A 27914-nucleotide genomic window follows, 5' to 3' on the forward strand; every position below is an offset into this window, starting at 1 on the left:
GTCCTACATATTTCTGTGACCTTGGGTCTGTTTCCGTGTAAAACGGACACAGACACATCTGCACACAATCACACACTGACCAGAAAGTTGGAAATATACTACGCTTTTGCCTGTAATATAATATAATATAATAAATATAATATAATATAGCTAAACCATTCACATTTGTTATTCTTTGCCCGTTTTCAGACTTAATGGCTACTCTGTATTTATCTTGTGGGGGGGAGATATATATATATATATATATATATGTATTCTATGTATGTATACATATAAATATAGATGTATAAATAATGTATATATAATGAAATATGTGAGGAACTTAGCATACAGCCTGACACACAGAAGTTGCTTAATATATGATAGCTATTGTTGTTTTCCTTGATTTTTATGAATCTGGCCTCAACTCAATCTCACCAATGTTAGTTCATTGCTCACTGTGTGCTCTGTTCATTGCTCTAGGGGGAAGCTCACATGCTGTGGGGGAAGCAAAAAGACATGCTCATGAAGAATTCTTCTAGAGGGCAGTCTATGTTAAAGTGATGTGCTGGGGCGCCATGGTCCCAGGGTCCTGGGATCAAGTCCTGCGTCGGGCTCCCTGGTCAGTGGGCAGCTTGCTTCTCCCTCTCCCTCTGCTGCCCCTCCGCCTGCTTGTGTGCTCTCTCGCTCACTCTAATAAATAAATATCACCTTCAAAGAAAAAATAAAGGGATGTGCTGCCTGTGTAGACAAAGCACTTTGAGAAAATAATGGACAAGGGAGTAAATTATAGCCAGGGAGACCTAAGTGGTAAGATTTTTATTTTTAGATGAAATGGACAATACAGATAAGTGCACAGATCTTAAATGTACAATTTGGTGAATTTTGACAAAAGTATACACTAGTGTAACCATTCCCGGAATCAAGAGAGAAACTATTTCTATCCACCCCAAAGCCCTTTTTTCCCTTTCCAGTCAATGCCTACTCTACAAAGGCAACCACAGCTCTGTGTTTTCCATAGTAGAGTAGCTTGATCTGTTCTTGACCTTCATATAAGTAGAAACATTCACAGTGTCCTCTGTTTATGTCTGGCTTCTTCCATTGAACATGGGTGGTAGGTTCTAATCTGGGGACCAGTTTTTCAATCTTCCTTCATTCATTCACACGTACGTGCAGGCATTCATTCACAGCCTCCCAACCTTCTGACCAGTCAGAAAGACTGCTCACTCATTCACTCAAAAACAATCTGTCTGTGACCAAGGTCTGGTTTGATTATTCTCCATTACTTTCCATCCCTGGCTTTGGTCCTCTGACTAGGAAACTAATAAAAATTGGGTAAAGATGATCTGCTGGTATTTCAAATTCTACTCCCCTTCCTCCCACATTCTAGAAAATCCTTGATGTATTCTGGGCATCATAATCCAGTCTTAAGAAAATCTTCATCCCCATCAAGTATATGTTTCTTGAAGACTCTACTCGGCTGACATTGCCTTAGATTATTTTGTGAGATTAGCCCCAAGAAAAAGGAAAGGCTGAAATCCGTGAAAGCGAGATTAACTGCAAACTCGGGCGGAAGGCTGGGGTAGAATTTTCGGAAGTGTGTTCTCCAGTAGATCACTGGTTTTTTCCTGTTGTCACAGGTATGCGGTAGGGACAGGGAAGATGATTATGTGGTTATCACAGTTCCAGAAACCCTGGGTTGAAAAAGCAAACAAAACAGTTTCCTGACTGCTAGCCTTTCCAAGGACTTGACTGCACATTAATTTTGAAGAAGAAGGTCTGGTGTGCAGCTTTGCCCAAATGGTTTGATCCCAGAACCTTTTTTGCCTGGGATGTCTTTGGCATTCCTGTGTTGTCCAGGATGCATCTGTGGGATTCCCTGATGTGACTCTAGAGAATTCCTGAGGGACTGGGGTCCAGCAGGGGTGTGGAGGTGGGGATGGGGTGGTAGAGCCAGGAGCTGTGAAGAAGAGAGAGCTACTGCCTGAGGAAGGTAGGAGGAGAAGGGAGAAAGGAGTGGGCTTGAGCTGAGCCTAATAGTTTCATGGAAGTGGGAAGAGGAAAGAAACTTCCCAGCCAGAAGAGGAACTGGCTTGGACTGGACTGGGGCCTGGAGAGGAAATCCATATTGCAGAATTCCTATGGAAATGTTCTCTTCACGACTGGCTGCATTGGGATGCTGCATTTGCTGGACAGAAGGAAAAGGAGGGAAGAGTTCATGGTTACCGGTCATTGGTCATGACAATGATTGGGAAACCGAGTCCCCCATAACAAGCTCTACTGCTAGAACTGGCTTCTTTCCCACAGACAAGGACCAAAAGGCTGAGCTCTGCCCTTCCCAGGACCGGCTCAGACAAGGACCCTGCGAGGCAGTGGTCCTAGCTGTCGGACTAGAAGATGATCAGGTGGTCCTTCCAGAAGAGTCTGAGATGCTATGACAGATGGGCAGACCTGGGTCTCATCACCGTCGAGGCACGGCTTCACCAACAAGGCTTCCAGCACGTTTGTATACCAGATTGTGGCTGCCAGATGTTCTGGAGTAATTCCGGCCCAGGTTCAAGTCCCAGCTTCACCATTCACCTTGAGCAAATCACTTTCCTTCTCTGCGCGTCAGTTTCCCCACCTGAAAAATAAAAATCGTCATATTTTTCCCTCACGGTGAAATCAGTAATTTTTAAAAAAATAATAAGATAATGGGTATAAAAGATTTGGCATGCGTTGAGCACCAAGGGCTTCGTAAAAAGCACCTCTGTTTGTCGCCACCAATAAATTCCTCCAAAGCCCATTGTCTCTGTAAAAGGAAATTTGTTACGTTAAAATGGTTAAGGGATGTTTTACTGTAGGGGGGAAAACTGGTAGAACTAGTTGAAACCAAATGCTTTTTATTTTCTGTAAATCCCACCAATCTCATCCCCCTGGGGTCAAACAGGACATAAGAATAACTCAGTGGGACTCTGCACTAACGGACACTCCTGTGGGGAAGGGCTCTCATTCCTGGGGATGCCAGACGCCTCCTCTATCCCCAGATTTGTCCCCCTGCTGGGGGTGACTCAGACTGCTTGAGAGGCCAGGGGGTGGGGTATGGGGCGATGTCAGAGGTCACTACACCAAAAAAAAAAAAAAAGAGAGAGAGAGAGAGAGAGAAAGAAAAAAAAAAAAAAAACCCAAACCTTCCATTTCCCTGGAGGGGCCTATTTTATAACAGATCACTATACCCCCAGGCTCCAGGGGAAGCATCCCTCCCTTGTCATAAACTAATCCATTCTGAGGAAGTGAAGAGTGACTGTAGCCCTGTAGCCAGAGGCGCGGAGGGTAATGGGGTGTGATGTTTGAGGTTGGCCCTTCATTGTAATGCAGGCTTCACTTCCTAACCCCTTGCCTTCCCTGGGGTCTCAAGGTGGCTCCAGAAAGCCTCTTGGAGTCTTGCAAACAGCTCCTGGGTTGAGACATTTCAGCCTACTGGCTGCTGGATGGGGAGGTGGGGATGGGGGACATCTGAAGATGGTGCCAAGTTGTTGGGGCTTGTGAAATGTGATTCTAGCAGATAAGGACATCTGGTACTAATTCTTTCTACCACTCTGTTTTCTTTTGGTGGAGGCACCTTCAAAATCACAGATCACAAATCTTAGCTAAAAAAAAAACTTCAATGAATAAGGGTGCCTGGGTGGCTCAGGCCTTAAATTTATTTTGTAAAAATAAGATTATAGTCTGTTTTATAACCTGTTCCTTTATTTAAGAAATTATAAACACATTCCTGTCAGACATATTTAATTCATCATTTTTAAAAAAGATTTTATTTATTGTATTTATTGGGGTGCCTGGATGGCTCAGTCATTATGCGTCTGCTTTCAGGTCATGATCCCAGCGTCTTGGGATGGAGCCCCACATCGGGCTCCCTGCTTGGCGGGAAGCCTGCTTCTCCCTCTCCCACTCCCTCTGCTGTGTTTCCTCTCTCACTGGGTCTCTCTCTGTCAAATAAATAAATAAAACCTTAAAAAATAAATAAATAAAAAGAACTTGAATGACCTTCAAACCCAAACTTTTCATCTCACAGTTGAAGAAACTGGTTCAGAGAAGGGATTTAACTTGCCTAAGGTCAACATAGCCAATGAGCTGCAGACCTCTGACTTGACCTCTTGACTCCTGGTCCAGTGCTCTCTCTCCACTGCTTAACAACAGTATTGGTGACAGCCACATATCAGACACTGTATTAAGTGCTTCACATGCATTTAATCCCCACAATCATCCTATGGAGTCAATACTACTACTGTTGCCATTTTACAGATGGAAAAACAGATGCAGAGAAACAAGTTAGGAAGCTCAGAGCCACAGCCAGCAAAAGCAGAGTCAGGTTTTGAAGCTAGGCCTGGCTAGAGACCGGGAGCTTGGAATCATTAACACTGAACTATCTAAGGCACAGTAAGTCTTTAAGTTGAGGACCTTAACTTCCCCCAAACCTCCTCACAGGCTTCCGGGGGCCTGGAGATTGGACAAGAGGGAAACAAAAGGGTCCCAAACGTGTCCTGTCCAGATGGGGCCGAGCGAAAGTTGTCGGTTATCCAAGGGCAGCCCAATGAAATACTGCGGCCCTATACTGGGTCATCAATCAATTCGGAGGCCCCTGATGGTTCTGAATATAGTCAAACAGCCAAAGTCACTGGGTGGAGAGTCAGGTCCCTGTCATCTGCCTACTGAGCCTCTTCCTCCTGGAGGTGTCCTCAGGGTCCATTAATGGGTAATCCCGGGGGTGTCTGCTCCTGCCCGAGGAGGGCGTCAATGACAGAGCTCATTGTGAAAGGGGAGGGGGTTGAGGTTGTGGCATCTCTTCAGGGACAGCAATCAAGTCATGACTCAGATTTCGGCAGTCTGGGCAGAGAGAACACTCACACTCACATCCCCTCTGAGGAGGAGGAGCCTGGTGACTAACGTCCATCCCTGGGTGAATCTGCCCTGGGCTGAGAGCTGTGGGGGCCAGAGCAGAAGAAGAGACAAGACAAGGAACTCACTGTTTCCCTGGGAGGCAAGATGAGCCATCCGTAATGACAGCAACAACAGCTGACATTACCAGGACTTGGTGCATGAGAGCGATGCGAAATGCTTCACATGCGTGAAATCATTTAACTCCCTCCAAGGCAGGAGCTGTGCCTACTTTCAAGATGAAGAAATTGAGGCTTAGAGGGATCAAAGAAATTGCCCAAGGTCACATAAGTAGGAAATGGTGGAGTCAAGATTTGAACTCAAGTAGTTTGGTTCCAGAATCCAAGATCTTAGCTAGAGGGGCCCTACTGTGTGTGGGCATGCACGTGTTTGTGTTTGGGGCTGGTACTCTGGGTGCGGATTCTACATCACGCTGAGGAGGAGGGAAGGGGAAGGGGGGGAGGGGAAGACTGGAGGTGCAGGTGCTTTGATGAGTGAAGCTCTTTTCAGTTGAGAATCCCAGCCCCCCTCATCCTAGGGTTGTAGGATCCCGTCAAGTTCCCTGACCTCTTCATGCCTCGATTCCACATCTATAAGCTAGAGGTGGTGATTGGATCTAAATCTTTGGGCAGTTGTAAGGACTGAGTGAAATAGGGCAGGAAAAGTGTTTATCACAGTCCGGCATATACTTAAGTGCTCAAAAACAAAGAGCTTCCATAATTTTTAATTATTAAATACACCTTCATATTCCTTAAATGAATAATGCACACATCTAGACGGCGGGTCCTGAGGTGGAGGAGCTCCCAGAACAATTGGAAAATGGAAGGAGAGGGTGACAGAACCAAATCGATGGACGGAGTCTGGAGGGAAAGCCAGCCGCCATGCGGCAGGGGCCCCGGCAGGGCGCGCAGACTGTCCTGAGCACAGGCGGGAATGGTGAGCAGGGGCATGAGGGAGTGGCGAACCATGACGGCCTCTGAGTAGCGGCCTTCTTGAGGGCACAAGTAGGCCACAGAAGCTCTTCCCCTTCCCACTCCCCAATGTTGACCACCTGCCACCAAACTGAGGGCCTTAAAAATCTTCAGGGCAGACCAGTCATGGATTCAGAAAAATCCAAACCTCAATGTCTGAGGTACAAGGTCGAGCACTTAACCTGGCACTACACAGCCGAGGAGACCCCAACATATCTCTCCCCAACCCCTTCTCCAGTGAGATCAGATCTCAGCAAACACCAGGGGCAGACCTTGAAGAGAACCTGTAAAGACATAGCAACAACGAACATTATGGGTTGGTTTATCCTGCCTACTTGACCCACTGGGAGCTGGAGCAGGCCCCATCGCACCCCACCCCGCTCTGACCTAGGAATGCATCACTGACCCCAGATACTCCTGTTCATCATGGGGCTCTCTGTGTCCGAGCCAGGCCTTGGACATTTTCCTTGTCATTCCACAAGGAAACCCTCCCCTGAACCCTCCAAGCCCCTACTCTGACCCCTGCAGATAGATGAGAGGCAGGGGGAATATGTTTTAGCCATGAGGTTAGTGGGGATTAACAGGTGTTTCTCAGAAAAGCTCTTTAAATTTGGAAGGGTGCAGTATCTTGTTTAATGGCCCTTTTAGGGTGCAGGCTCGGGATGGCCTGCAATGGGGGTGGATCCAGGTCCATGGAAAGAGTGGGCCCCCAAGGCTGGGCCAGCTGGGTTCTGTTCTTTCCAGGGGGCCCTCTCCTTTTAGGGTGGAGGCTGCTTTCCCTGACTGCCTTCTGCTCTGACCAGTTCCTGGCAACACAGAGTCTCCAGACAGTGCTTTGGCTACTTCCTCCTTCCCACCTTAGGGACAAGCCCTCTCTGATTTGTTACTTTTTAATAACTGTAGTTTCTTTCTTTCTTTTATTAACGGAAAACATAATGCCCACAGATAAACCAAAAGAATAAAATATAAATGACCCCTGATCCCATTCTCTCTGTTGTGTAGCTTTCCTATTCTTTCTATTCATATAAGTGGATTTTTTAATAAAGATTTTAATTTACAGACAGATCACAAGTAAGCAGAGAGACAGGCGGCGGGGTAGGCGGGCAGGGGGAAGCAGGCTCCCTGCTGAGCAGAGCCCGATGCATGGCTCAATCCCAGGACCCTGAGATCATGACCTGAGCCAAAGGCAGAGGCTTAACCCACTGAGCCACCCAGGTGCCCCAATATAAATGGATTTTAAAAACAAGAATGGATTAGGGGTGCCTGGGTGGCTCTGTCAGCTTAGCATCCGACACTTGATCTCAGCTCAGGTCTCAGTGTTGGGGTCGTGAGTTCAAGGCTCCATGTTGATTGTGGACCCTGTATTAAAAAAAAGGGGGGGGGTGGATTAATTTAGTAAAAGTAGAGTTTGAGACTCAAAACTCAAAATGAGGAACTCAGACCCAGCTTCAAGACCCAGAAGCTCCCTGGAATGACCCTGGGTAAGCTGCATCATGAATGGGCTTCCCTCCTCTCATTTGTAAAAGGATAACAGCAGCTACCTCATAGGGCTGGTGTGATGATTAAATGAGATTAAACAGTAAGCCCAGGCCATATTGTAAGGACTCATAAACGCTAACAACTGTGCTGTAAACTCAGTAAATAACTTGCAACGCACTAAGGGGCTTTCTGCAACACCGCAAAAACTGCGGCTCAGCGTGCCACTCTAATGGGGTATCTTACTTATTTCACTGAGCTTCTGTCGAAGAGCATTTATATTAATTCTCATTTTTCAGGATTATAAAAAATGCTCTGATGCATATCCTCGCAGATAACTCTTTACACAGAGATTGCTTGCTTAGGCTAAATTCCTATGAGTGAAATTGCTAGATCAAAGATGAGCTAAAATCTAAAGCCCACGTTTGGACTGATTCACCCTCCCTCCAGCAAGAAGGGAGCCCGTCTTCCCTCACCCTTGCCAACACTGGGGTTTGGCATTTTCTTTCATCTTTATCAACTTGGTAAATGGGGAAAAACAAAACAAAACAAAACAAAAAACCCTTGCTTGTTTGTATGCAGGTAATCAGAGACTTTCTCTTAGTTTTTTTAAGAGATGCTTTGAGGACCACTCCAGACCCTACAATGACTTTTCCTGTCCAAAGCACTTCTAGGAAGGCATATAGGTCATGTTAGTGGCAGAATTGTGATAAAAATCTCAAGCACAGAACACAATGGATGCTGCCCATCCCGATCCTCCACAAGCACAACTTCCAGGTCCTTCCAGGCTTTTAAATTTGGGTTATATTCTCTGCATAGGGTGTGGGGCCTATCCCTCTACTTAAGCCCAGTGATGGGACAGTGAGGAATATTGCGATGGAATGTTCATGGAGCTTTAGGTGCAGGCCCAGAATCATGCACTTGGGACCCATTAGGATTGGTATCTAGGTTGATGCTTTATCCAAAATCTGAGGTTCCAATCCGAACTCCTTTGCTTAAGTAGGGACGCTTTCTCAAACATTGAGTACAAAGAGGGCCAAAAACACATCACCCTCTGACTACCCCCATCCACTGTGGCTCACCAGAGGAGGTAAAGCATAGGAAAACATGTTCTCAACTGAAAAGAGCTTCACTCATCAAACAGGCTGTTAACAGAGGTGGAGTGCCGAGTGCTGGGAACTAAGCTGGGATGTGTGTTGAGGCTGGAAATAGGAAGCAACTGAGGAGGACCCCTTTCTAAGCTGGGTGCTCACCTATAATCATGGCTTTATTGGGTACCTATGGTTTACTTGCCATTGGCTTTTCCCTGAAATCTTATTGAACTTAATCCTCAAGTCAACCCCGTCGAGGGATGATGGGAAAACCGAAACTTCCAGAAGGGAGTCACTGGTCCAAAGGTATATGCTACTAGGAAGGAGAATAGCAATTCAGACTTTGGAAGTCTTCTCTGGGAAGTGGGGACAGAAGGCAACAGCTGATATGGCCACAATATCAACGATCTTGTGTGAATTATACATGTTCATCCACTTTTCATTTATTCAACAAATATTGATTGAACACTCCTGTTGAGACCTGGGACAGATGCCCTGTGAAGTTTAGTTTGTTCGGTGTGGTTTCCGCAGTCCAGAAGATTAGAGATCCTTCCTACCTTACAAATCCTATCAGCCGATCTATCTGCTTTCCTTCCTTTCTGCCCTCCTTCCCTTTCCCCTTCCCCCCCGCCCCTCCATCCAACGCTTTTTTCCAAAAAGGCCCTTAGGAGGCTGAAAGATCCATTTCCGAGGCTTTACGGTCAGGCAGACCTTGGTCTGATTCTGTCACCAAGGAGACAGCCACGTGACCTTAGCTGAGTTACCTCACCTTTCGGGGCCCGTTCTTCTTCTGGAAAATGGGGAGCTCAGGAGAATGACAGGACATGCACAGAAAGCACCTTGAGGTGCTCCTGACCCAGGCAGCGACAACAGCGTGCACTAAGGACCTTATCTCCTTCAGTCCTCACAGTGATCACTTCAGTGAGGAGGAAACTCAGGTAACAAGGAAGAGAGCTGCTCATCCAAGGTCTGGGGTGTTGACTGCCGAGCTGATATCCTTTAGCAACTTGGCAGTACTCCAGGAGCCAAGTCTGTCTGGGGTAGATTAGGTCACCGAATTTGACAGGCAGGAATGGGATAAAGCATCTTAGGCAAGTATCATGGGATGGGTGCTCGAGAAATGATGATAATTTGATAAATGATAATAAATTGAATGAAAGCAAGATTAGGGCTGATTCCTGAGCTCCCTGCTAGGAGCTGTGACTTGGGCAGCCCCCATTCTCCATTCACACACTTCACAGGGAAGCTTCGAGCAAGGACTCTGAATCTCTACTAGCCCTTGTGGGGACATAAGGACCACCTAGTGGGCATTAAAACTGGGGTTTTGTAGGGGCACCTGGCCGGCTCAGTGGGTTAAGCCTTTGCCTTCAGCTCAGGTCATGATCTCAGGGTCCTGGGATTGAGCCCCACATCGGGCTCTCTGCTCAGCGGGGAGCTTGGTTCCTCCTCTCTCTCTCTCTCTGCATGCCTCTCTGTCAAATTTGATCTCTCTGTCATTTGATCTCTGTCAAATAAATAAATAAAATCTTTAAAAAATAACAAAACTGGGATTTTTTAGAATGCCTAGTGGGCTCAGTCAGTAGGGTCTGTGACCCTACATCTCAGGGTCGTGAGTTCAAGCTCCACATTGGGTGTAGCGATTACTTTAAAAAATAAAAATATTAAAAACAAAACAAAACTGGGGTTTTTTGTATAGCATTTCTAATTAGCAGTGCAAGATCAGTGTAGAAACTTGGCAGGGGAGAGGTAAAAAATTAAAATTCTGTCATTTCAGCACCTACAGAGAAGTACTGTTAACATCTGGGAATTTGCCCTTTGAATATGTTTACATAGGTCAACAGATTTTTCATTAAGTTTTGGGTATCCATGAAGTCTTAATGTGTTAGGAAAAAAAAAAGACTTAAGCAGTGCCATCATGTCCAATAGCACAAGTCCTGTACTGTACAATGGCAGTGTGATTGTGCAGTGCACAACCTCTGCAGACAAACAAAACAGCCCTTGCTCTTAGCACGTGGTTAATTCAGTAGTCCTAACCTTTACTCCTCCTTAACATGCCAAGAGTGTAACACTCTTTTTGGAGATAATCCTGGAAAAGAAAAGGAGAGATGAAGGACCATGCCATCTTCCAGAGGGAGCAGATCATGTGTTGGGAAGAAGGGCATTTCTATTCCAGAAGTAATCTAGAAAAAGGAACCTAGATGATCTGATATGCAGCTCCCCCCTTACAGTGATCCATTAATCTTGTCCCAGATGGAGGGAAACTGAGTTCCTGAGAGAAATTTACCCAGTCATAGAGCTAGAAAGTGGTTGGTGTCAGGCAGAACTTGAACCTAGGACAATCCCTGACTTCATCTAGTTCTACAAGAATGGAGGCAGAAAGATGTAGGTTCAGATCTCAACTCTTTTACTTACTAGCTTTTCACTTTTGAGATGTCATCTCTGAGTCAGTTTCTTCACCTGTAAAATGAGGGAAGAGCTTCCTCATGAGGTTTATGTGAAAATTAAATGAGAAAAAAAGGTCTTTCCAAACAACGATGGAATGCTACGTGCCAGGCACGGCCCAGTGCACCTCACACACACCATCTCATTTAATCCTCGCGTGACCCTCGCTCTACAGTTGAGGAAACGGAGGCGCAGAAAGTCTAAGTCATTTGCCCAACATGCTATTTTGGGCCAGAATGTGAACCCGGATCTGCCAGACTCAGACCAACACTACCAGCTAACACAGATAACTCTAAGCAGTGTTTCCCACATACAAAGAGCAAAATAACAGCCACCATTGTTTACAATTGCTATCGTGCATATACAATTATTATGTCACATGTGATCAGTTGGTCTCTGTTTTCACCCTCCTCAGCCAAAAATTTCCAAGAATTGGGCCGATCCAAAGAGCAGAAGAGATGGCAGCCCAGGCTCGCCCTGGGCCATGCCCATACTACACAGGAAGATAAAGGGGGTGGGTGCAATGCTGGCCTAGTGTCTCTCTCAAACCCTGGCATCTCTCATTCATTTAAGGAAGGGCTGGGACAGTCCATGCTTCACAACTGGGAGCCATGCTCCCAGCCATGCTCCTGCTTAGGGGTCTGGCAACCTTGTCAATAGTCCCCTGGTTTCCCTATTTATCCTAGAGCACTAATCCCTCCATCCCGTCCAGGGTGCCTTCCTGTGTTTGGAGACATGGGACCCTTCTGCCCCATGATTTGGGCCTCTGCTAATCTCTGCAGATGGGTGCAGGTGATTAAAGAGGCAAAACTCAGAAGCAGAGAGAGAGAGAAGACCCATTTTAAAAAGCCCAGCGAGCACAGACATGCCGCCTGGAATCCCAGCCTCCATCTGAGCCCAGCCAACATGAGTCACCTCCACAGCCCTTTACCTGTGAGTTGCAACACAGCTGACAGAAACTCCCAGCCTCCCAGGAGGTGGGCAGACACGTGTGCCATCCGTGGGGCCGCAGTGAGCTCTGCAGTTACAGCTGGCACCCAGTGGCTCTCCTGCCACCAATAACATCTGTGAAGTGGTTGGACACCAGGCTCTGCTCTTGGATCAAATCCCAGCCCTAGCTCTACCACTTCTAAGCTCTGCGGCTTGAATGACTCACTTACTCACTTTGTACCCCAGTTTCCTTGGCTCTAAAACAAGGATCACCACAGTGCCTATCTCATAGGGTCGCTGGGAGGAGTACATGAGACACTGCGAGTCCAGGCGCGGCACGATGCCTGCTACCCAGTGCGCTGAGCACCAGCTGTCTGCCAGACACTGTAGTCGGCACTGGAGATTCACTGGCGGGCAGGACAGACAAGGTCTTTACTCTTATGGAGTTTACATTCCAAGAGAAGGGGAGACAGACAATGAACAATTAGGAAAATATCAGAAAGTTTTAAGAGCTTTGCAGAGAACCCAGTGAAGTGGTATGATACAGTGACTGAGTGTTTACTTTAACAAGGGCCGCTGGGAAGCCCTGCTCTGAGCTGGTGGCTTTATTAGCAATTACTACTACTATTTACTGTTACTTGTCAGGGCCCCCTTGGCTGCCACACACACAGAGCCTCCAGTGAGAAGCCAACCTCTGACAGTTCTCAAACTCTTCTCCATAGGCTTACCCACCCCCACCTCGCCCGCCAAGAGGGCTCTCCTGTGGATTCTGACTTTACCCTGAAAACCTCCATCGTATTGGCAGGAGTGGCTGAAACCTCACCCTTCCCTGAGAGAGAAAGGAGTGGGCCAAGGTGAGGCTCTCAGGAAGACAGAGCAAAGAGATAATTTGCTAAAAGGGAAGAAGGGGTGGGCAGAGAACAGAAAGAGAGAGGGAAAAAAACAGATACCAAGATCTCTGGCTTAGATTTAATTTCAAATTAATCCTGATGGAAGCTCTAAAAACAGCTCTAGCATTCTCCTACTTGTGTTTGTGGATCTTTTAGGTTTACCAACCTTGTTCTTTACAGAGGCAGCTCACAGCAATTATTCTATAATTTCTTAGTCTGACAGGTATCTGATTCTCCTGCGTTTCCAATGAAGAAGAAAGCACTTATTAGAGGGTGAAATGGCCAGCTAGCTAAAGCTTTGGAGGTGGCCGGCTTCAACCCCTCCATCCCTTCTGTGCTGACCACAGGCATTTGGTTTGCTCATATCTCATTCAGATCTGTATCACACCAAATAAAGGGCTGCCTCCCACCCTACCCCCAGATGCCCCCCTGCCACCACCACCACACACACACACACACACTCCAGATTATAGACTCTTCCAGAACAGTGATCCTTGGAGCTTCTGGGTGGCTCAGGTCATGATCCCAGGGTCTTGGGATCGAGCCCCGCATTGGGCTCTCTGCTCAGCGGGAAGTGTGCTTCCCCCTCTCTCTCTGCCTGCCTCTCTGCCTATTTGTGATCTCTGTCTGTCAAATAAATAAATTAAACAAACAAACAATCAAACAAAAACCAGTGATCCTTGTCTTCTTGACCTCTGTCTCCTCCAAACCCAGAAAAAGGCCTGGCACCCAACAGGTGCCCCATAAATGTCTGCTGAATTGAGGCCGCTCACAGCCAGTCAGTGGAGATGACTGAACGGACAGCCAGACTCAGAGATGACTGAAGATTCAGATCTGGGCTCGGATGCTCACTAGCTTTGCCCTTGGGCAAATAAATTGACCTCTGCAGCCCCCATTTCCTCACCTGTAAGGTGTGTTGGGAAGGAAGGGGTGCAGTAATACCCACCACAGTGGGTTACTGTGAGAATCCAAGAACTCACTTGAATAACTGTAAAACATTATTCAGAAAGAAGCTATTAGTATCTAAGGGGAAAGCTCTGAAAAAGAGGATGAACGCTTACACAGAGACAACTCTCCCCCCTGGCCAGGGGTGGGGGGGCGGGAGGGTTGGGGGATCTCTTCTCTCCTTTGACGATTCCCCAGTGGCTGTGAAGTAGTTGATGGTGGATAGAAAAAGGGCCAACAAAATTTGGCGGGGTGGGGGTGGTATTCCTGAGTATCCGGGATACTAACTAGAAACAGAAATCGAGATTTCCTTTAGCCAAGTATCTGTCTCTGTACTTTTCCTCTAGCTATCATCTCTCCAACATTTTTTTCCACCCTCCCCGCTCCCTGATCTCCTCCTCCCACCCCCTCACCTAGGAAGGAATTGGCCAGCTCCACCCAGCCGGCCCCCTTGGCTCCACCCCCAACTCGGCAGGCCAAGAGTTAACAGCTGCACCTGTTGAGGCATACCTGCTGTCGCCGGCACCTGTACCCATAGCCAATCAGCACCAGCGCTGCCGGGAACCTACCTGTCAGCAAAATCCGGACACTCAAACCTCAACATAAATCAAACACTTCCCTGGGCAGGGAATGTCTATGTCAGGCAAGAATTAAGAGACAAGCGGTCAGTCAGCAAAGCCTCGGTGCTGGTGCGCGTCTTCGTCTTGGAGCCTGGGAACCTGGGAGCCTGGGAGCAAGAAGATGTCGAATGAACTTGAGTGAGTAAACATTGGTGGATGCCTGGTGCTTTCTGAGCGTGGAGGCTCGATGGGGTTCCCAAAAGGGGGAAGCACAGGGAGGCCGGCGCCAGGATTCACAGAGCAATTTGTAAGGGTAAATGAATGGGCTGACGATTTCACTTTGGCGTGCTGAGGCAAGCCCTATCTCAAGCTAGAGGTGAATGTTTCCCTGGGAAAATAGGTTGGTATTTTTTTTTCCCCCTCTGTCTGCTGAGCAGTTTCGAGCCAGGTAGGGAAACACGGGACTGAAACTGTGAAGGCTTTCGGCACCACTTTCTGATACTGTGAAGGGACTTGGAAATCAGAGACCGCCCCAATCCCATCTAGGCTTTCTATCTTCTTGCCAAAAGGAACTTCTTTGAGGTCGTTCTAAGAGCTGTCTTAGGCAGAGAGTTGGGTTTCTCTAAAGGGACTTGTTTGTTGGGTTGGAACAGTCCCAAGTGGGAAGGTTAGAGTGGTGTTTAAACATATGCCCTCTGTAGTCAGCCTGACCTAAGTTCAAACCAAGACTCTGCTCATTTTGGGGCATGTGATCTTGGACAAGTCACTCAACTTACTGGAGCTTCACCTTCCTCATCCAGAAAATGGGTACAAGAATGCTTTGTAGGAATCCTGAGAGAGTTAAGTGTGATAAAAGCTGTAAAATGCTAGGCACAGAGCCAAGGTCTGAAGATGCATTAATAAAATGAGGTTGATTTTATTCAGAGGCAGTTCTAAAGCTGGAGAAGCTGAGATGTGGTTTTCAGTGAGATCATCTTTATTGCCTGGCAGGATGCAGGTGCCTTCATTCCTGTATCTGGGATTTAGACTCTCCACTGGCTGATGCTGACTTTCACCACAGACCCCCTGATTTGGGTCCAGACCTCAGAGAAGGTGGGATAAGGTTGGGATTCTGGGCTGCTTTAGCTTGGGCTCAGGGAGTTGGGAGAAGCCAAACTTCTAAAACACGGACTCTTCTCCTCTTGCCACGCTCAGAGGTGTGTGGGCAGAGACAAGGGTTCAACGATCTTTTTTTCTAGCTATTCTTCAATAGGTTGTTTTAAGAACAGGAGACCTAGGACGCCTGGGTGGCTCAGTGGGTTAAGCATCTGCCTTCTGCTCAGGTCATGATCCCAGGGTCCTGGGATGGAGTCCCACATCAGGCTCCTTGCTCGGCGGGGAGCCTGCTTCTCCTTCTGCCTGCTGCTCCCTGTTTCTGCTCTGACAAATAAAATGAATAAAATCTTTAAAAACAAACAAACAAACAACAACAAAAACGTGAGACTGGAGGGGGCTGTTGGTGGATCCTAACTGCAGACAGTGTTCCATGATACCAGCTAGTTCTTGAGTTCTGGGTTAGCCGACTATGTTCATAGTACGGTCACTGGGCATTAGATTTCTCTTGAACAAATTCCCTGGGGTTGACAATGTGTTGACAACTAGAATAAGAGCAGGGGCACTGGAGGCAACAAGTAGGTCGAAGCCCCGACTCTGCCACTAATGAGCTGTGTGACCTTGGGGAAGTCACTTCACCTGAGTCCAGTTTCCTCACTTGTAGGTTGTGGGCCATAGTGCTACCCACTTCATGGAGTTGTTGGGGGATCCGACCACTTTAGAAAAGTGATTGGTTTAAAGCCTGGTAGGGAGCAAGCTAATAATACCCTTGTTACTTCATACAGAAATAACCAGTGAGCATTTCTGAACCTCTTGCTTTCTATTTTTCCACACTCTGAAAACAGACAAAAATCTTAGGATGTGTCTTCATCCCACTTCGATTCGTTGGTTAAAACTGCAGAGGCTACAGACAGAATATTTTCTTTGGTGGCCCTCAAGGGGTAAGCGTCCTGAAGCTGGGTTACTCCAACAGAAAGCTTCCTGAGTTTCTCCTCCTTAATGATTTGGGTTTTGAAGTCAGATCCGCTGACAGCTGAGGCTTCTCCGTTTGGGGTGGGGTGAGGGGAACCTGTCCCCGCAGCGTAATTGCAGGCAGACTCTGAAGCCACCATTTGAGATTACAATGACAGAGCCTCAGGGCCTGGGGGCTCAGCTACCCTTACGGATAAGTGGGGGGTGGGGGGAACAAGTGCTTGGCTTGCAAGTTTTGAGCTGCTCCTGTTGGTGTTGCTGTGGCCACTGTCTTGGTTGTCGAATTCCCCCCACAGTGGGTTGGTCCCTGCGTCCATCTTGAGCTCCGACAGAATGATGAAATCTTGCTAGGCCTTGGTGTGGTGGGAAATGCCAGGCTTGCATAGGGCTAAATTCTGCCATTTAGCAACCCCAGGGTCTGGTGAATTTATTTCTCCTCCCTGGTCCTCACTTTCTTCCTCTGTCCAATAGGGGATATGCACACCTACCTGGCAGGGGAAACCGTGTGCTCCCACTTGTGGGCCACCCGGCCCCGGGGCTGGAGCTCCTTAAGGACAGCCTGATCCCTATGCCTGGGGAGGAAGGCGGCCCTTCGATGGCCCGGTCTTGGGGTGCATGACGGCGGCGTCAGAACCCAGCTAAAGGCAGCTGGCGGGTGGAGCGCTCTGCCTTTCATGTGGCTGGGCCCAGCGCCTGCCGGGTGCGTCTGCCAGCCTCCGGGCCAACGCAGCACGCCTTGGCTGCCGCCAGCCAGCACCGTCGGCTGCCCCGGGGCTGGAGACGCCCGCAAGGGATCCTGGGCGGGCGCCGGAAGTCGCTCTAGTCCCGTGTGGCTGTCTTCTCGCGGGAGAACAGCCCGCGCCTGCGCGCTGGCTTCAAGGGCCTCTTGGGGGTGACGTGCTGGCACGCCGGGGTCTTAGGACAGTTTCTGTGGGTCTGTCTTCCCGGCACCTCTGAAGTTACAAGTAGAGTGGTGCTACAGGACCTACTGTGTGCTAGGCGCAGCAGCGCTGGCTAGCTCCTCCTGGGAGGAAATGAGGGGTTGGGAGAGTAAGTGATCCGTACACAGTAGGTCTATTGTGTGGAAGAGAGAGAAGTGAGTGAGGCACGCCAGGATTCCCCTCTACAGTGTGGCTCAGTCTGCAGACTGGGAGCCTACCCACCGCCTAGACTCTCCTTCCCCAAAGCCTTGGAGAGACAGGACTGAGGCTGGGAGGGGGTACAAGGAACGTCCCAGTGGGTGACCACAGGCCTCCCTCGCTGCTCCATCTGATCTTCAGGAGTGCCAGGCTCCAGACTGCCTGGAGCGCTGAAAGAGTTAACCAGGAACGCCTCCCCGCTGTGGTTTTGTGGTCGAAACCATGATTGCCAGGAGCAAATTTTTGTCGTGCACAAGGTGTGTTATTAAAAGTCGGAGTTACGCTGCTGGTGAATGAAAAGTTAAAAGCCCTCATTAAGCTCCGCCTGTAAAACAGGCGGACTGGGGCTGAGACAACCCTAACGGCGGAGACTTGGGGTGCAGGACACTGCTGAGGTTCCTGCCACTGCACTGGCTGCTCTGGCCAGTGAAGTCCTGGTCAGGTACCTGGAGCCACACAGAGTTTGGGTGGGGGAGCGCGTTGTGATCAACACAGGGGAAGGCAAGCCGGAGGAAAGGCAACGGTCTGAAACACAAATACCATATACTGGAAGCTTTTCCTTTGGTTGAAAAAAATAACAACCAAGCATTGATTGACAGCTGACTCAGTGTGCAGTGCTTCATAAATACGTTATCTCCTTTAACCTTCCCTAAGATCCAGTGAGGATGGGAGTATAAATTCAGTTTTGTCAAGGAGGGCTCTGAGACTTGCCCCAGGCTTGCTCACAATCTCAGGAAAGAACTGAGATCTTAACTGGGTCTTAACCGAGGAGCTAAAAGGATGCTCTACACCAATATGTCATTCTACCTCCTATCTGTACAGATATTGAAAAAAGATGAGATATGCCAACTGTTAACAGTTATCTGAGTAGAGGAAAGCAGGTGAATCTAGCTCTGCTTCCAGTTTTTCTCTCTGTTTTACATTTTACTTATTTATTGTGTTTTCCATACCTATGTTACTTTTGAAATGGGGAGGGTGAGGAGAAGGAGTTACTATTTTTCAAAGAGAGAATTATTGGTTCATCTAAAAATGGTGTTCTCAAAATGTGGTTCCTGGACCAACAGCATCATCTTCAGCACCTGGGAACTTGTTAGAAATGCAAATTCTCAGCCTCACCCTAGACCTACTGAATCAGAAATTTTGGGGGTGGGGCTCAGCAATATGTGTTTTAACAGGCCCTCCAGGCGATTCTGATGCATGTTCAAGTTTAAGAACCATTGGCCTAGAAGACCTGGCAGAGGATTGGGAAGCAGGAGGTTCCCAGATCCTCTTCTGACCTGCCACGTAGTTGCTGGGTCAGCAGGCTGAGAGTTTTGCTTGGGGGGTCACCCTTGTGTTTGAGCCTAGCTCTGCCACATGTGAACCAGGTGACTTTTGGATAAGCTCCTTAACCTCTCAAGGTGTCAATGCTGTGTGTAAATTGCAGCTAATACCTACCCCCCCCCCCGCCCCGGGCAAATATGAGAATGAAGAGGCATGATGCTTTTATTTATTTATTTTTAAATATTTATTTGAGGGGGAGAGATAGCAAGAGAGAGAGCATGAGGAGTTGGGAGGGGCAGAGGGAGAGGAAGAAGCAGACTCTCTGCTGAGCAAGGAGCCTTACTGCTTGGGCGCCCCTCCCCCACAATGTGGGGCTAATCCCAGGACCCTGAGATCTTGACTTGAGCCTAAGGTAGACACCTAACCGACTGAGCCCCAGGCTGCCTTAGGCTGCTGCTTTTAAATAACAGTTCCCTTCCCTTCTTCCCCTGTCTTCCTTACCCTCTCAAGAGCTCAGCGTTTGCGAACTGGAGCATCATAATCCTGGCTAGCTGTCTCCCTCCATTCCTTTCATCTTCTAAAATGTCAGAGCAACTGACCTAGTGAATGTCCTGAAGGGAAATTATCTCAGCAATGTTTGGTGTTATTTCCCTGGTGGGTGGAGCGCCTGGGTGGCAAGAATTGGAAACTCTCGAGGGCAGGGACAGCATGGTATTTACATTTCTGCCCTAGTACCCAGCACAGGGCCTATTATAGAGTCATCCTCAGTGAATGTTTGTTGAATGAATCAGTGAGTGAATGAATGAAGGGATGTGGCACCCCGGGTTTACAGGTGGATTTCAATTTCTTTCACATCTCACTTGAAAGAGGGGGGAAAAAAAACATACAGGAAACTTGGACAGGAAACCAAAAGAAGAGCAGAGCATGAAAGAGGAATTCCCGTAGAGAACAGAGTTTTTCAAAGAGGAGAAAGTGAGTTTCTGGTATAATTAGAAAATGGCACATAATTAATTTACATGCAACTAGAAGTGTTGGCTAGGGCCTGACTGCCCTCACCCTGCCCACCCAAAGCCAGATGATGAATGTTTGCCCCTCTTATCTGGGAATCTCCTAGCTTTAGGTCTCCTGCTGCTGCTAGGAAAAGCTTCTCCCACCCATTTACAGGTGGGAGAAGGTGAGGCTGTGAGTTGTCATGCAATTTGCTGGGGGCTACCCTCCAACTTGAGTTTTAGTAATAATAATAATAATAATAATAATAATAATTCACATTATCATGGGCTGATTACTTACATTATCTCATTGCATTTTCCAACAGTAATACCTCACAAAGCTGTAAAGATGGAGTGAAACAATGACTAGATATTGTTGGGCCAGCACCCGGTACTTGGTAAGCCCTCAAGTGAATAGCAGCTCTTGTAAGAATTCTGTGAGTTTAGTACTCCCGTCTTTCCCTCTTTTACAGGGAAGAAAGTCAGGGCACAGAGAGGTCAAGTTGCATAAAGTCACACAGCTCGTAACAAGCAGAGCTGAAACTGGAACCAGGTCTGTGAAGCTCTGGGGCCTACCAGGTAGCCAGGAGCTCTCACTACCTCATTCAAAGTGGAGGTGCTACAGAGCCAGGACCTAGAATGGACTCCACCATGTTTCTGCCGAGGCCCCCAAAAGGCCCCCAGCCTGCGACTAAGCACATTTCACAACCTGGGCATCCAGAAACCAGATGGGTCACTGGCAAGCACGAGAACCCCGGAGCGCTCCCGTCATGCCTAGGGAACACCTTGCATGGGGCTGACTGAAAAATGATTCTTCCGGGAGCAGCTGTGGCAGGGCCTCCCTGTGGGTAATTAGTGAGTGTGATTGATCACTGCTGAGGAGGCTGGGTGGCTCATGACAGGGTACGGCAAGTTATTGGGTGTATCTGGGTGTCAACACCCAGTTCGGGTGGCCCCTGGAACTCTTCCTTCTCAGGCTGGACGGAAGTGAGACCAAGCTCACTAGATCTGCCCTGTGCCAGGCACTTTGTTTGGCGGGACTTGAGCCGCCCCCCCACCCAACCCCTCATTGGTGAGTTTCCTTCCCCCTTCAGCAACATTGAGGAAGAGTCCTTCCTTTTACATCTCTGAATTTTTGACATGCCTTTGGGATAGGGCAGTGATTCAACTTGGTACCAGATAGGAAGCTAAAAGACTCAAATCTCAATCCTGCTCTATGTTGTGTCCTTAGGCAAAGTCACACCTTCTCTGAGAAACAAGAGTTTGAAAGTCCCTTTGCACCCTACATGGAACCCAAAAGTCCTCAAATGATGGATGAGACACATTTACTTAGTCTCACTGGGAGTTTCAAGTGGCGCTCAGCCAGAAAGCTGTGGGCATCGAGAGTCCAACAGGACTTGGGATGAAATCCACTTCACCACCCTGGGCTTCCTTCCTCTATGCTGGTGCCCAGAATGATACATGGTAGAGTCAGGAGGCCTAGAGTCTGGCTGGGTGTGGAACAGCTGGTACCACACCCCTCCCGTGCTGTGGGCCCAGAGTGAGCTGCTGGAGCAAGGCCCCACCCACATGAGAGCCCCTGCATAGGCGGTTTGCACATCCCCACAGTCTTGAGACAGAAGTCTCAGGAAGGGAGGCTTATCAGCTTCATGTTCCAGCTCCTCTCTCATGATCTTGGATTTAACTCTCTCCCAAATAGAGGAGAAACTGGGCCAGGGAGGTTCTGAGGGCACAGTCTCGAGAAGGTTCTTGATGCTAGAAACCAGAGACCTTTGTTCTAAGCTTGATGTCATGCATGAGATAGTCGCTGGTTGGCCTTAGGCAAGCCAGTGGCCCTCTCTGTGGCTCAATTTTTCCTGCTATCACATGGGGGAGAGTCATACGTCCCCTCCCTACTTTACAGGGGCGTTGCAGGATCAGAGGTGATGACAAACGTATGAGAAGCATGCTGAAAAATACAACACGCCATGCAAATGTGAGGGATTATCAAATCTCTGACTTGAGTTTCCTCCTTAGGGGGCTGGCCTTCCTCGAAACAAGGCAATGTAGCAAAAACCCCGGCACACAGTAGGTAGGCAAGCTCTGGGAGCTGTCCCAGGCTTATGCTTTGGATCCTGCTGCTCCTCTCCTCTGGAAGATCCAAAGTCCTCCCCACCTGCCTCCCCGCTCTCTTTCCCACTGCAGTCCTCTTCTTGACCACGCCCCGTCACTCCCCAAAGTTCAGACAGGTCAGGCTTCTGCTTCCTTTTCTTCATAGCTTTCTTCACCTATCTGACCTTAGCTGTTTGTTTGTTTTTGTGGTCACGTCCGTCTTGCTATTATTAAAAATGCAAACAGCATGACATTGGGGCTGACCTTCTTGTCTTGTTGGCCCAGCACAAGGCCTGGCACGTAGTAGTTACTTGATAAATAGTTGTTAAAATGAGGGAGGGATGCCACCCCTATTTATTGGGTTTTTCTTGTCTTCTACTTCCCTTTTTGGAACCTAGTGGTTAGTGGAAAAGTGATTAGTTGTGGAGTTAGATACCAGGAAGCCTGACTTTGTAACTCACTTGGCCAGTCACCTAGAACAGGTCCCTGTACATCTCTGCTGTCTATTTCCTGGTCTGTAAAGTAGAGATAATAACACATGATGTACGTGGGGAGGCCCTGCGAGATAATGAATGTGAAAGTCAAGGCAAGGGGTTATTACACTGTCTCTTTTTTGTTTTTGACATAGAACTTTGTTCACAGCCCGGAGGCTTAGGGAGGATGTTAATTTAAGAACCTCGGGCAGAGTCTCCCCTTGACTGTCATTTGGGGCTTCTGAGATGATGGTGGTCATGATGATGGTGATGATGATGGCTATTATTTACTGAGTGATTATTCTCTGGCAGGCTCAAGGCTAAGCACATTTCCTACGTTAATGTACTTAATTCTTCTAACAGCCCATGAGATTAGCCCCACTCTAAAGTAGCCAGCCCTGGTGACTCCATCACCTGACTGCATTTTAATTTTCTTCACAGCACTTATCACTGACTAAAATTAACTCATTTACCTCCTTGTTTATGGTCTGTCTTCCCCAATTAAACTGTAAGTTCCATGGGAGCAGAGCCTTATCTGTCTTGTTCTTGGCTGATTCCCCAGGGCCTAGAAGAGTTCTTGACTGGGCACAGAGAAGACATTCAATAGACCCATTTAACAGATGAGGAAATAGCTAAGTCCTCTTGCTATCCCTTCCTTCCCCATTTCTCTTCCTCCTTCTAGTAGCAACTGAGGAGTTCTGCCTTGGACAGGGGCATCAACAGACAGTTTGTGGAGGCCCTTGGGAAGAAGTCTCTTGGCCTCCCCTCTTTGTTCTGGCTTTGTCACCCCTAAGAAGGGCTCAGTCCTTAGAACTCTTCACATCTCTCACCCACCAGGCCCTCAATCCTCAATTCCAGCATTAAGAGAACAGGGTAGCAGAAGTTCTTGGATTTCTTTAGCACACAAGAGCATGCTAATCTTATCCGTAGTCAAGACTTTCTGGAAGCCAAATGCTTAGCCTTGGAACATGAAGTTGATCAGTAGCATGAGCAGGCATGGGGACCAGGATGCTGGGGCTCCCAGCTCCTGGCCAGAAACCTCCATCCTCTTACTTTCTTACTCAGTCCCTCCTGCCTTGTGTGGATGGAAAATCTCTCTCTGTCATTGAACCATTGGTTCAATGTAGTCTAAAGGAGGGGAATTTCCAGAATAAGAAAGGCACCCTGAAAGGAGACTAGCATCGGGGTGGGGGTGGGGGGGATGACTTTGAGTCCAACCGGTCCAGGTTTAGGCTGAGTTTCCACTACCTACCAGCTGAGTGATTTTGAGCAGGTGATATTACCTGTTCTAGTCTCAATTTCCCCAAGACCTATCTCTCAGGGCTATGGCCCAGAGATAAGATAGTACAGAAAAACAGTTGGCTCTATGTCTGCCTATGGTAAACACAGCAGGTCCAACAGCCACTATGTAGCTGGGACTCGACTCAGGGATCCCAGCAGGATGGATTGGAGACCCTCATCAGCCAGAAAAACCTCCCAGATGAACAGTAAACTCTGACCTTTTCTTCCTGATGGAACCTCATCATTGTCTTCCAACTTTAATTTTTAAATAGGGTAAGAGATAACTAATAGCTCATCAAAGCTGATAACGGACATTCCAGCAGAAGTCAGCAGACTGCAGCTCTAGGCCCTGATCTACCACTGACTTGTGGGGTGACCATGTCTGAAACCACTGCACAGTCCCTTGATGTCTGGCTCCAAGCTGGGTCCAGAGACCAAAATGGCTTTCGTGTATGAAGTACTTATTACTTGGCAGGGTCGGTTCTAATTTCTCATGTGGTGATGCCCCCAGTCCTCATAATCTCATAATCCTACATGTTGGATACTTTTATGAGACTCATTTTACAAATGAGGAATAGTGCTTCGCACTGGGGATCCCAGCTGACACGGTGGGGTTGGGGGAGGAGTCCACCACCTTTCCCTGCTTCTCCCATGACACCTTGGTTGGGGAGTTTCCTTTAGCCTGGGGCTGGGGCCAGCTACCCTGGGTCTGCTCTGTAAGTTCTTCTATTCCTGGGCCCAGGAGGCAGGGAGGAAGGGCCTCCTTCTTACTTCTCCGTCTTAATGCCCCTGATTTATTGCAGCAGAAACTCGGGGTGTGCCTCCCTTTCTGCACCTCTGAAGCAGGAAGGTTTCTATCATTTCTCTTTCCTGTGTGACCGCTCTCTCTCCCTCCCTCCCAGATCCAGTGCTCCGCACCCTGGGACCCAGGGAGATGGGGACAGGGGTGGGGCAGTGCTCTGGGCCCTGGGTGAAGCCCCTGGCAGAGCCATCGCCCGCCCGCATCCTGCCTGGCTGTAGTCTGGTTGCTGTTCCCACTCTCTGTCTGGGAATGTAGGCCCAAGCTGCAGGCCAGCATGGGGACACTTCCTTGCTCACCCACAACTCTGCCACGGTGCCTGAAATGTCACCCTTTCTTGCATTATGGTAAAATAGTGCGGCTCAGTGGAAAGCTCACAGCTTTGGTACTAGACAAGCCTGGGCTTAAATCCTTGTTGTGCTGTGGACCAACTGGGTGATCTTGGGCATTTTCTTACCCTCTCCAAGTCTCAGGCTCTCTCATTTGTAAAACAAAGCCAATGATCCTTATGTCGTAGTGTTCTAGAAGGAGCAGAGTTTAGGGATGGAGAGCATTCTAACATATTCTGGTAAATGTCAGGTGACATTGTTCCTGTGTCCCTAACATGAGAGAGTCTAAGAGGCTCATTTCAGACAGGGGGCATCAGGCCATGAAGCGCCCATTTCATCACTGGGGTTCTCTTGTCCCCGTCTAGGCACTCCCATCTTCTCGGATGCCACCCCCCTTCATACACTCTTCACTCTAAAGTGAACACACTGGAACTTTCCCACCTCTGGCCTTTGCTCACCATCAAGAGCACATTTTATAGCAGTGGTTCTCAAAGGGTGGTCCCCAGACTACCAGCATCAGTGGCACCATACCAGCGAGCTTGTTAGAAATGCAAATTCCAGCTACCCCAGACTTATCAAATCAGAAATGCCAGGGGTGGAGCCCAGAAATCTGTTTTTAAAAACCAGCCTTCCACGTCATTGTGATGCCCTTCAGGTTTGAGAACCTTATCCCCAGTCACAGCCCCATTCTGCTGGAGCTTGAGTGCCCTGGGGGCTACTCACGAACTAGGACCTTGAGCGAGCCCCCTAACTTCTGCGAGCTTCGGCTTCTTGTCTATAAAATAGGGACAAGAAGAGCACCCGCCTTACTTGGTTGTTGTGAGAATTCAGGGAGAGAATTCATGGAAAGTGTTTAGCTCAGCACCTAAAACATGGCTGATGCTTGATAAAGGTTAGGTATGACTTTTAATAATGATGTCATCATTATTCTGCATCATGTCGCTATCCTGATGCCCCCGCTTCACGTGTCTGCATGATATCATTCCCAGTGCCGAGGGCCCTCAAGTAAAATGTCTTTTTCCTCTGAAGACCCTCTCCTTGATCTCTTTCCTTTGAGCCCATGTGGCTTGACTCTTAGGCCACCTGCCTGGTATGTATCTGAGTTTTCAGCACAGAGCTGGGTTCTGCCTCATCCGGTGCCCTACAGCATCCCTTTCCCTTCCCCCACAAATTCCTGGCATCTGGGCAGCTGCCCGGGCCCTCCGCAGTCCACGTTGGTCTGAAATGCCACTTCCCAAGACCAGGTTCTGCCCACCGGCTTCCTCACCACACTCCCTAACTTGCAACGATGGCCAGCCTTCTGTGTCTTTCATGGTCTGGAGAGGAACTTCTCACACTGGATTATCTAGAAACTTTGTTCTTTGCAGCTTGTCATGATTTCCTATCCTCCTTATGCTAAATCACCTTGAATAAGTATCTACACAGAAGCATTTTATTGAATCCTCTGCGAAGCTTTGCAAGGTTGGGATTAGGGTCTTGGTGTCCTAGATGAGGGGACTCAGGCCTCAGGTCGACAGCCACAGGTCATGGCCACATTTGTTATAGACCGAAAACATCTAGCTCCCAACTTCGGGTATGTTCTACTGCCCCAAGCTGTCCAAATGGGGCAGAAGAAGGGTCAAGTTGGCAAGACTGGTAACTCTTTGAATTCCTGGGCATTGGCTGGAGGCTGACCTTCCATGGACCTTCCTCTGGGACAGCCTAAATCTGACCTTCCCTGCTTGCCTTCCAGCTTCAGGTCTGTGCGACTGCTGAAGAACGACCCAGTCAACTTCCAGAAGTTCCCTTACACGAGTGAGGATGAGGCCTGGAAGACCTACCTGGAAAACCCACTGACAGCCGCCACGAAGGCCATGATGAGAGTCAACGGCGATGATGACAGCGTTGCGGCCCTGAGCTTCCTCTATGACTACTACATGGTACATTTGCGCCCACTGTGTTTTCCCCCTCTGACTGAACACACACCCTTGCTCTCAGGCCTCCTGGCCCGACAGCCCAACCCTGGCCCCACACCATGCTTTTTCTCTCCTCTGGGTCTTCCCACAGGCTGTTCCCTCGGCCCGACCCCCTCCCCTTTCCCCTGACTTGACCTTCCTCTCCGCTCTGGATCTCAGTTTCAAGGTCACCCCATTCCTTCACTGAGAAGAGGGAAGACTTAAGTTTCCCATTCTGTTTCTCTGGGGACCCTCAGCAATTCCCATCATTGTCCTTGACTCTGTCTTTTTTTTTTTTTTTTTAAGATTTTATTTATTTATTTGACAGACAGAGATTACAAGTAGGCAGAGAGACAGACAGAGAGAGAGAGGGAAGCAGACACCCTGCCGAGCAGAGAGCCCGATGCGGGACTCGATCCCAGGACCCTGAGATCATGACCTGAGCCGAAGGCAGCGGCTTTAACCCACTGAGCCACCCAGGCGCCCCTTGACTCTGTCTTTAGAAAGTTGCTGACCATGCATTTTTTCCTTCATCTCCCCCAAGACTGAGCTCTTGGAGGACAGGAAGCACGTGGTGATTGTTACTCAGTCCTCAGCACCCCATCCTGCTTGCCACACGCGCAGCACCCAGTGTGTATTGATGGAAGGGCTCAATGCCTCGGCCACGCACAGCCCCTCACAGCGGCATGCCCAGCCTGCCTTCTTCTTTCTGCCCCTGTCCCTTAGATCATTCCAGTTGCCCTGTCATCCCCACTCCACCACCTAGAACATGCCTTCTGCTCCCGACTCCTTTCCTTTTCTTCCCAAGGTCACTTCCCTTTGGAAGCTGGGCTGCCACATCACCTGTCCCTCTCTGCAGTGTCTGATTTTCCTCCCTATCCTTGCTGCCATTCTACGTAACATAACCCCTCCTGACAGACCGTCGTTATGGTTCTCTCATTGTTTCCAGGGCCTTGGCCTTGACTCTGGGAGACTGTCAGCACCTGAGAACAGGATTGAGGCCCTGCTCTATCTGAGCAGTGGGCAATCACAGGTGCATAACACAGTCCCAGAGCCCCTTTTCCTGTTCCTGTGCCAGACACTGCCCATGGATTCCAGCCTGCCTTCTCGCTGGGGCATAGGAGACTGGAGAATCTTTCTCAAGCTAGTACTCCAGGCAGCCCCTACCCATCCGTCTGAAATGTCCCACGATAGCAAACTTTCTCAAATTCTCCCTGGGCCCGGTGATTGCTCCAAGAGACTTTCCCAGATTTGAGAATGGGAAACATAAACAGCCAATTATTGAGATAGCTGGCTTTGAACTTGAAGATTTAAAGCCACCTTGTAAATAAGCCCTCAAATTTACTGACCC

At 48.5% G+C, this 27914-nt stretch overlaps 1 protein-coding gene and 1 long non-coding RNA gene across 3 annotated transcripts in view; one reads left to right on the plus strand and one right to left on the minus strand.

Annotated features, from left to right (window-relative positions):
* Window positions 1–779: 779 nt before the first annotated feature.
* LOC106004076 lies at window positions 780–17060 on the minus strand. The gene is made up of 3 exons (XR_001176926.2): window positions 16754–17060; window positions 14211–14368; window positions 780–2602 (listed from the first exon to the last, which is right to left on the minus strand). It is a non-coding gene; the product is annotated as an uncharacterized LOC106004076 (long non-coding RNA).
* Window positions 14274–27914, plus strand: part of GRHL3 (grainyhead like transcription factor 3) — a 34475-nt gene continuing 20834 nt past the window's right edge. Inside the window, exons 1-2 of one of the 2 annotated variants that reach the window (XM_004741170.3) lie at window positions 14274–14399; window positions 26362–26548. In XM_004741170.3, the coding sequence (XP_004741227.1) occupies window positions 14383–14399; window positions 26362–26548 (204 nt within the window). In that variant the 5' untranslated portion in view covers window positions 14274–14382. Of the gene's footprint in view, window positions 14400–19984; window positions 20055–26361; window positions 26549–27914 lie in introns of those variants that run through there. The other variant, XM_045063958.1, reaches the window with a different exon arrangement.

Source organism: Mustela putorius, unplaced genomic scaffold (genome assembly GCF_011764305.1).
Source record: "Mustela putorius furo isolate JIRA1106 unplaced genomic scaffold, ASM1176430v1.1 tig00003853_pilon_pilon_pilon, whole genome shotgun sequence".
Taxonomy (NCBI): domain Eukaryota; kingdom Metazoa; phylum Chordata; class Mammalia; order Carnivora; family Mustelidae; genus Mustela; species Mustela putorius.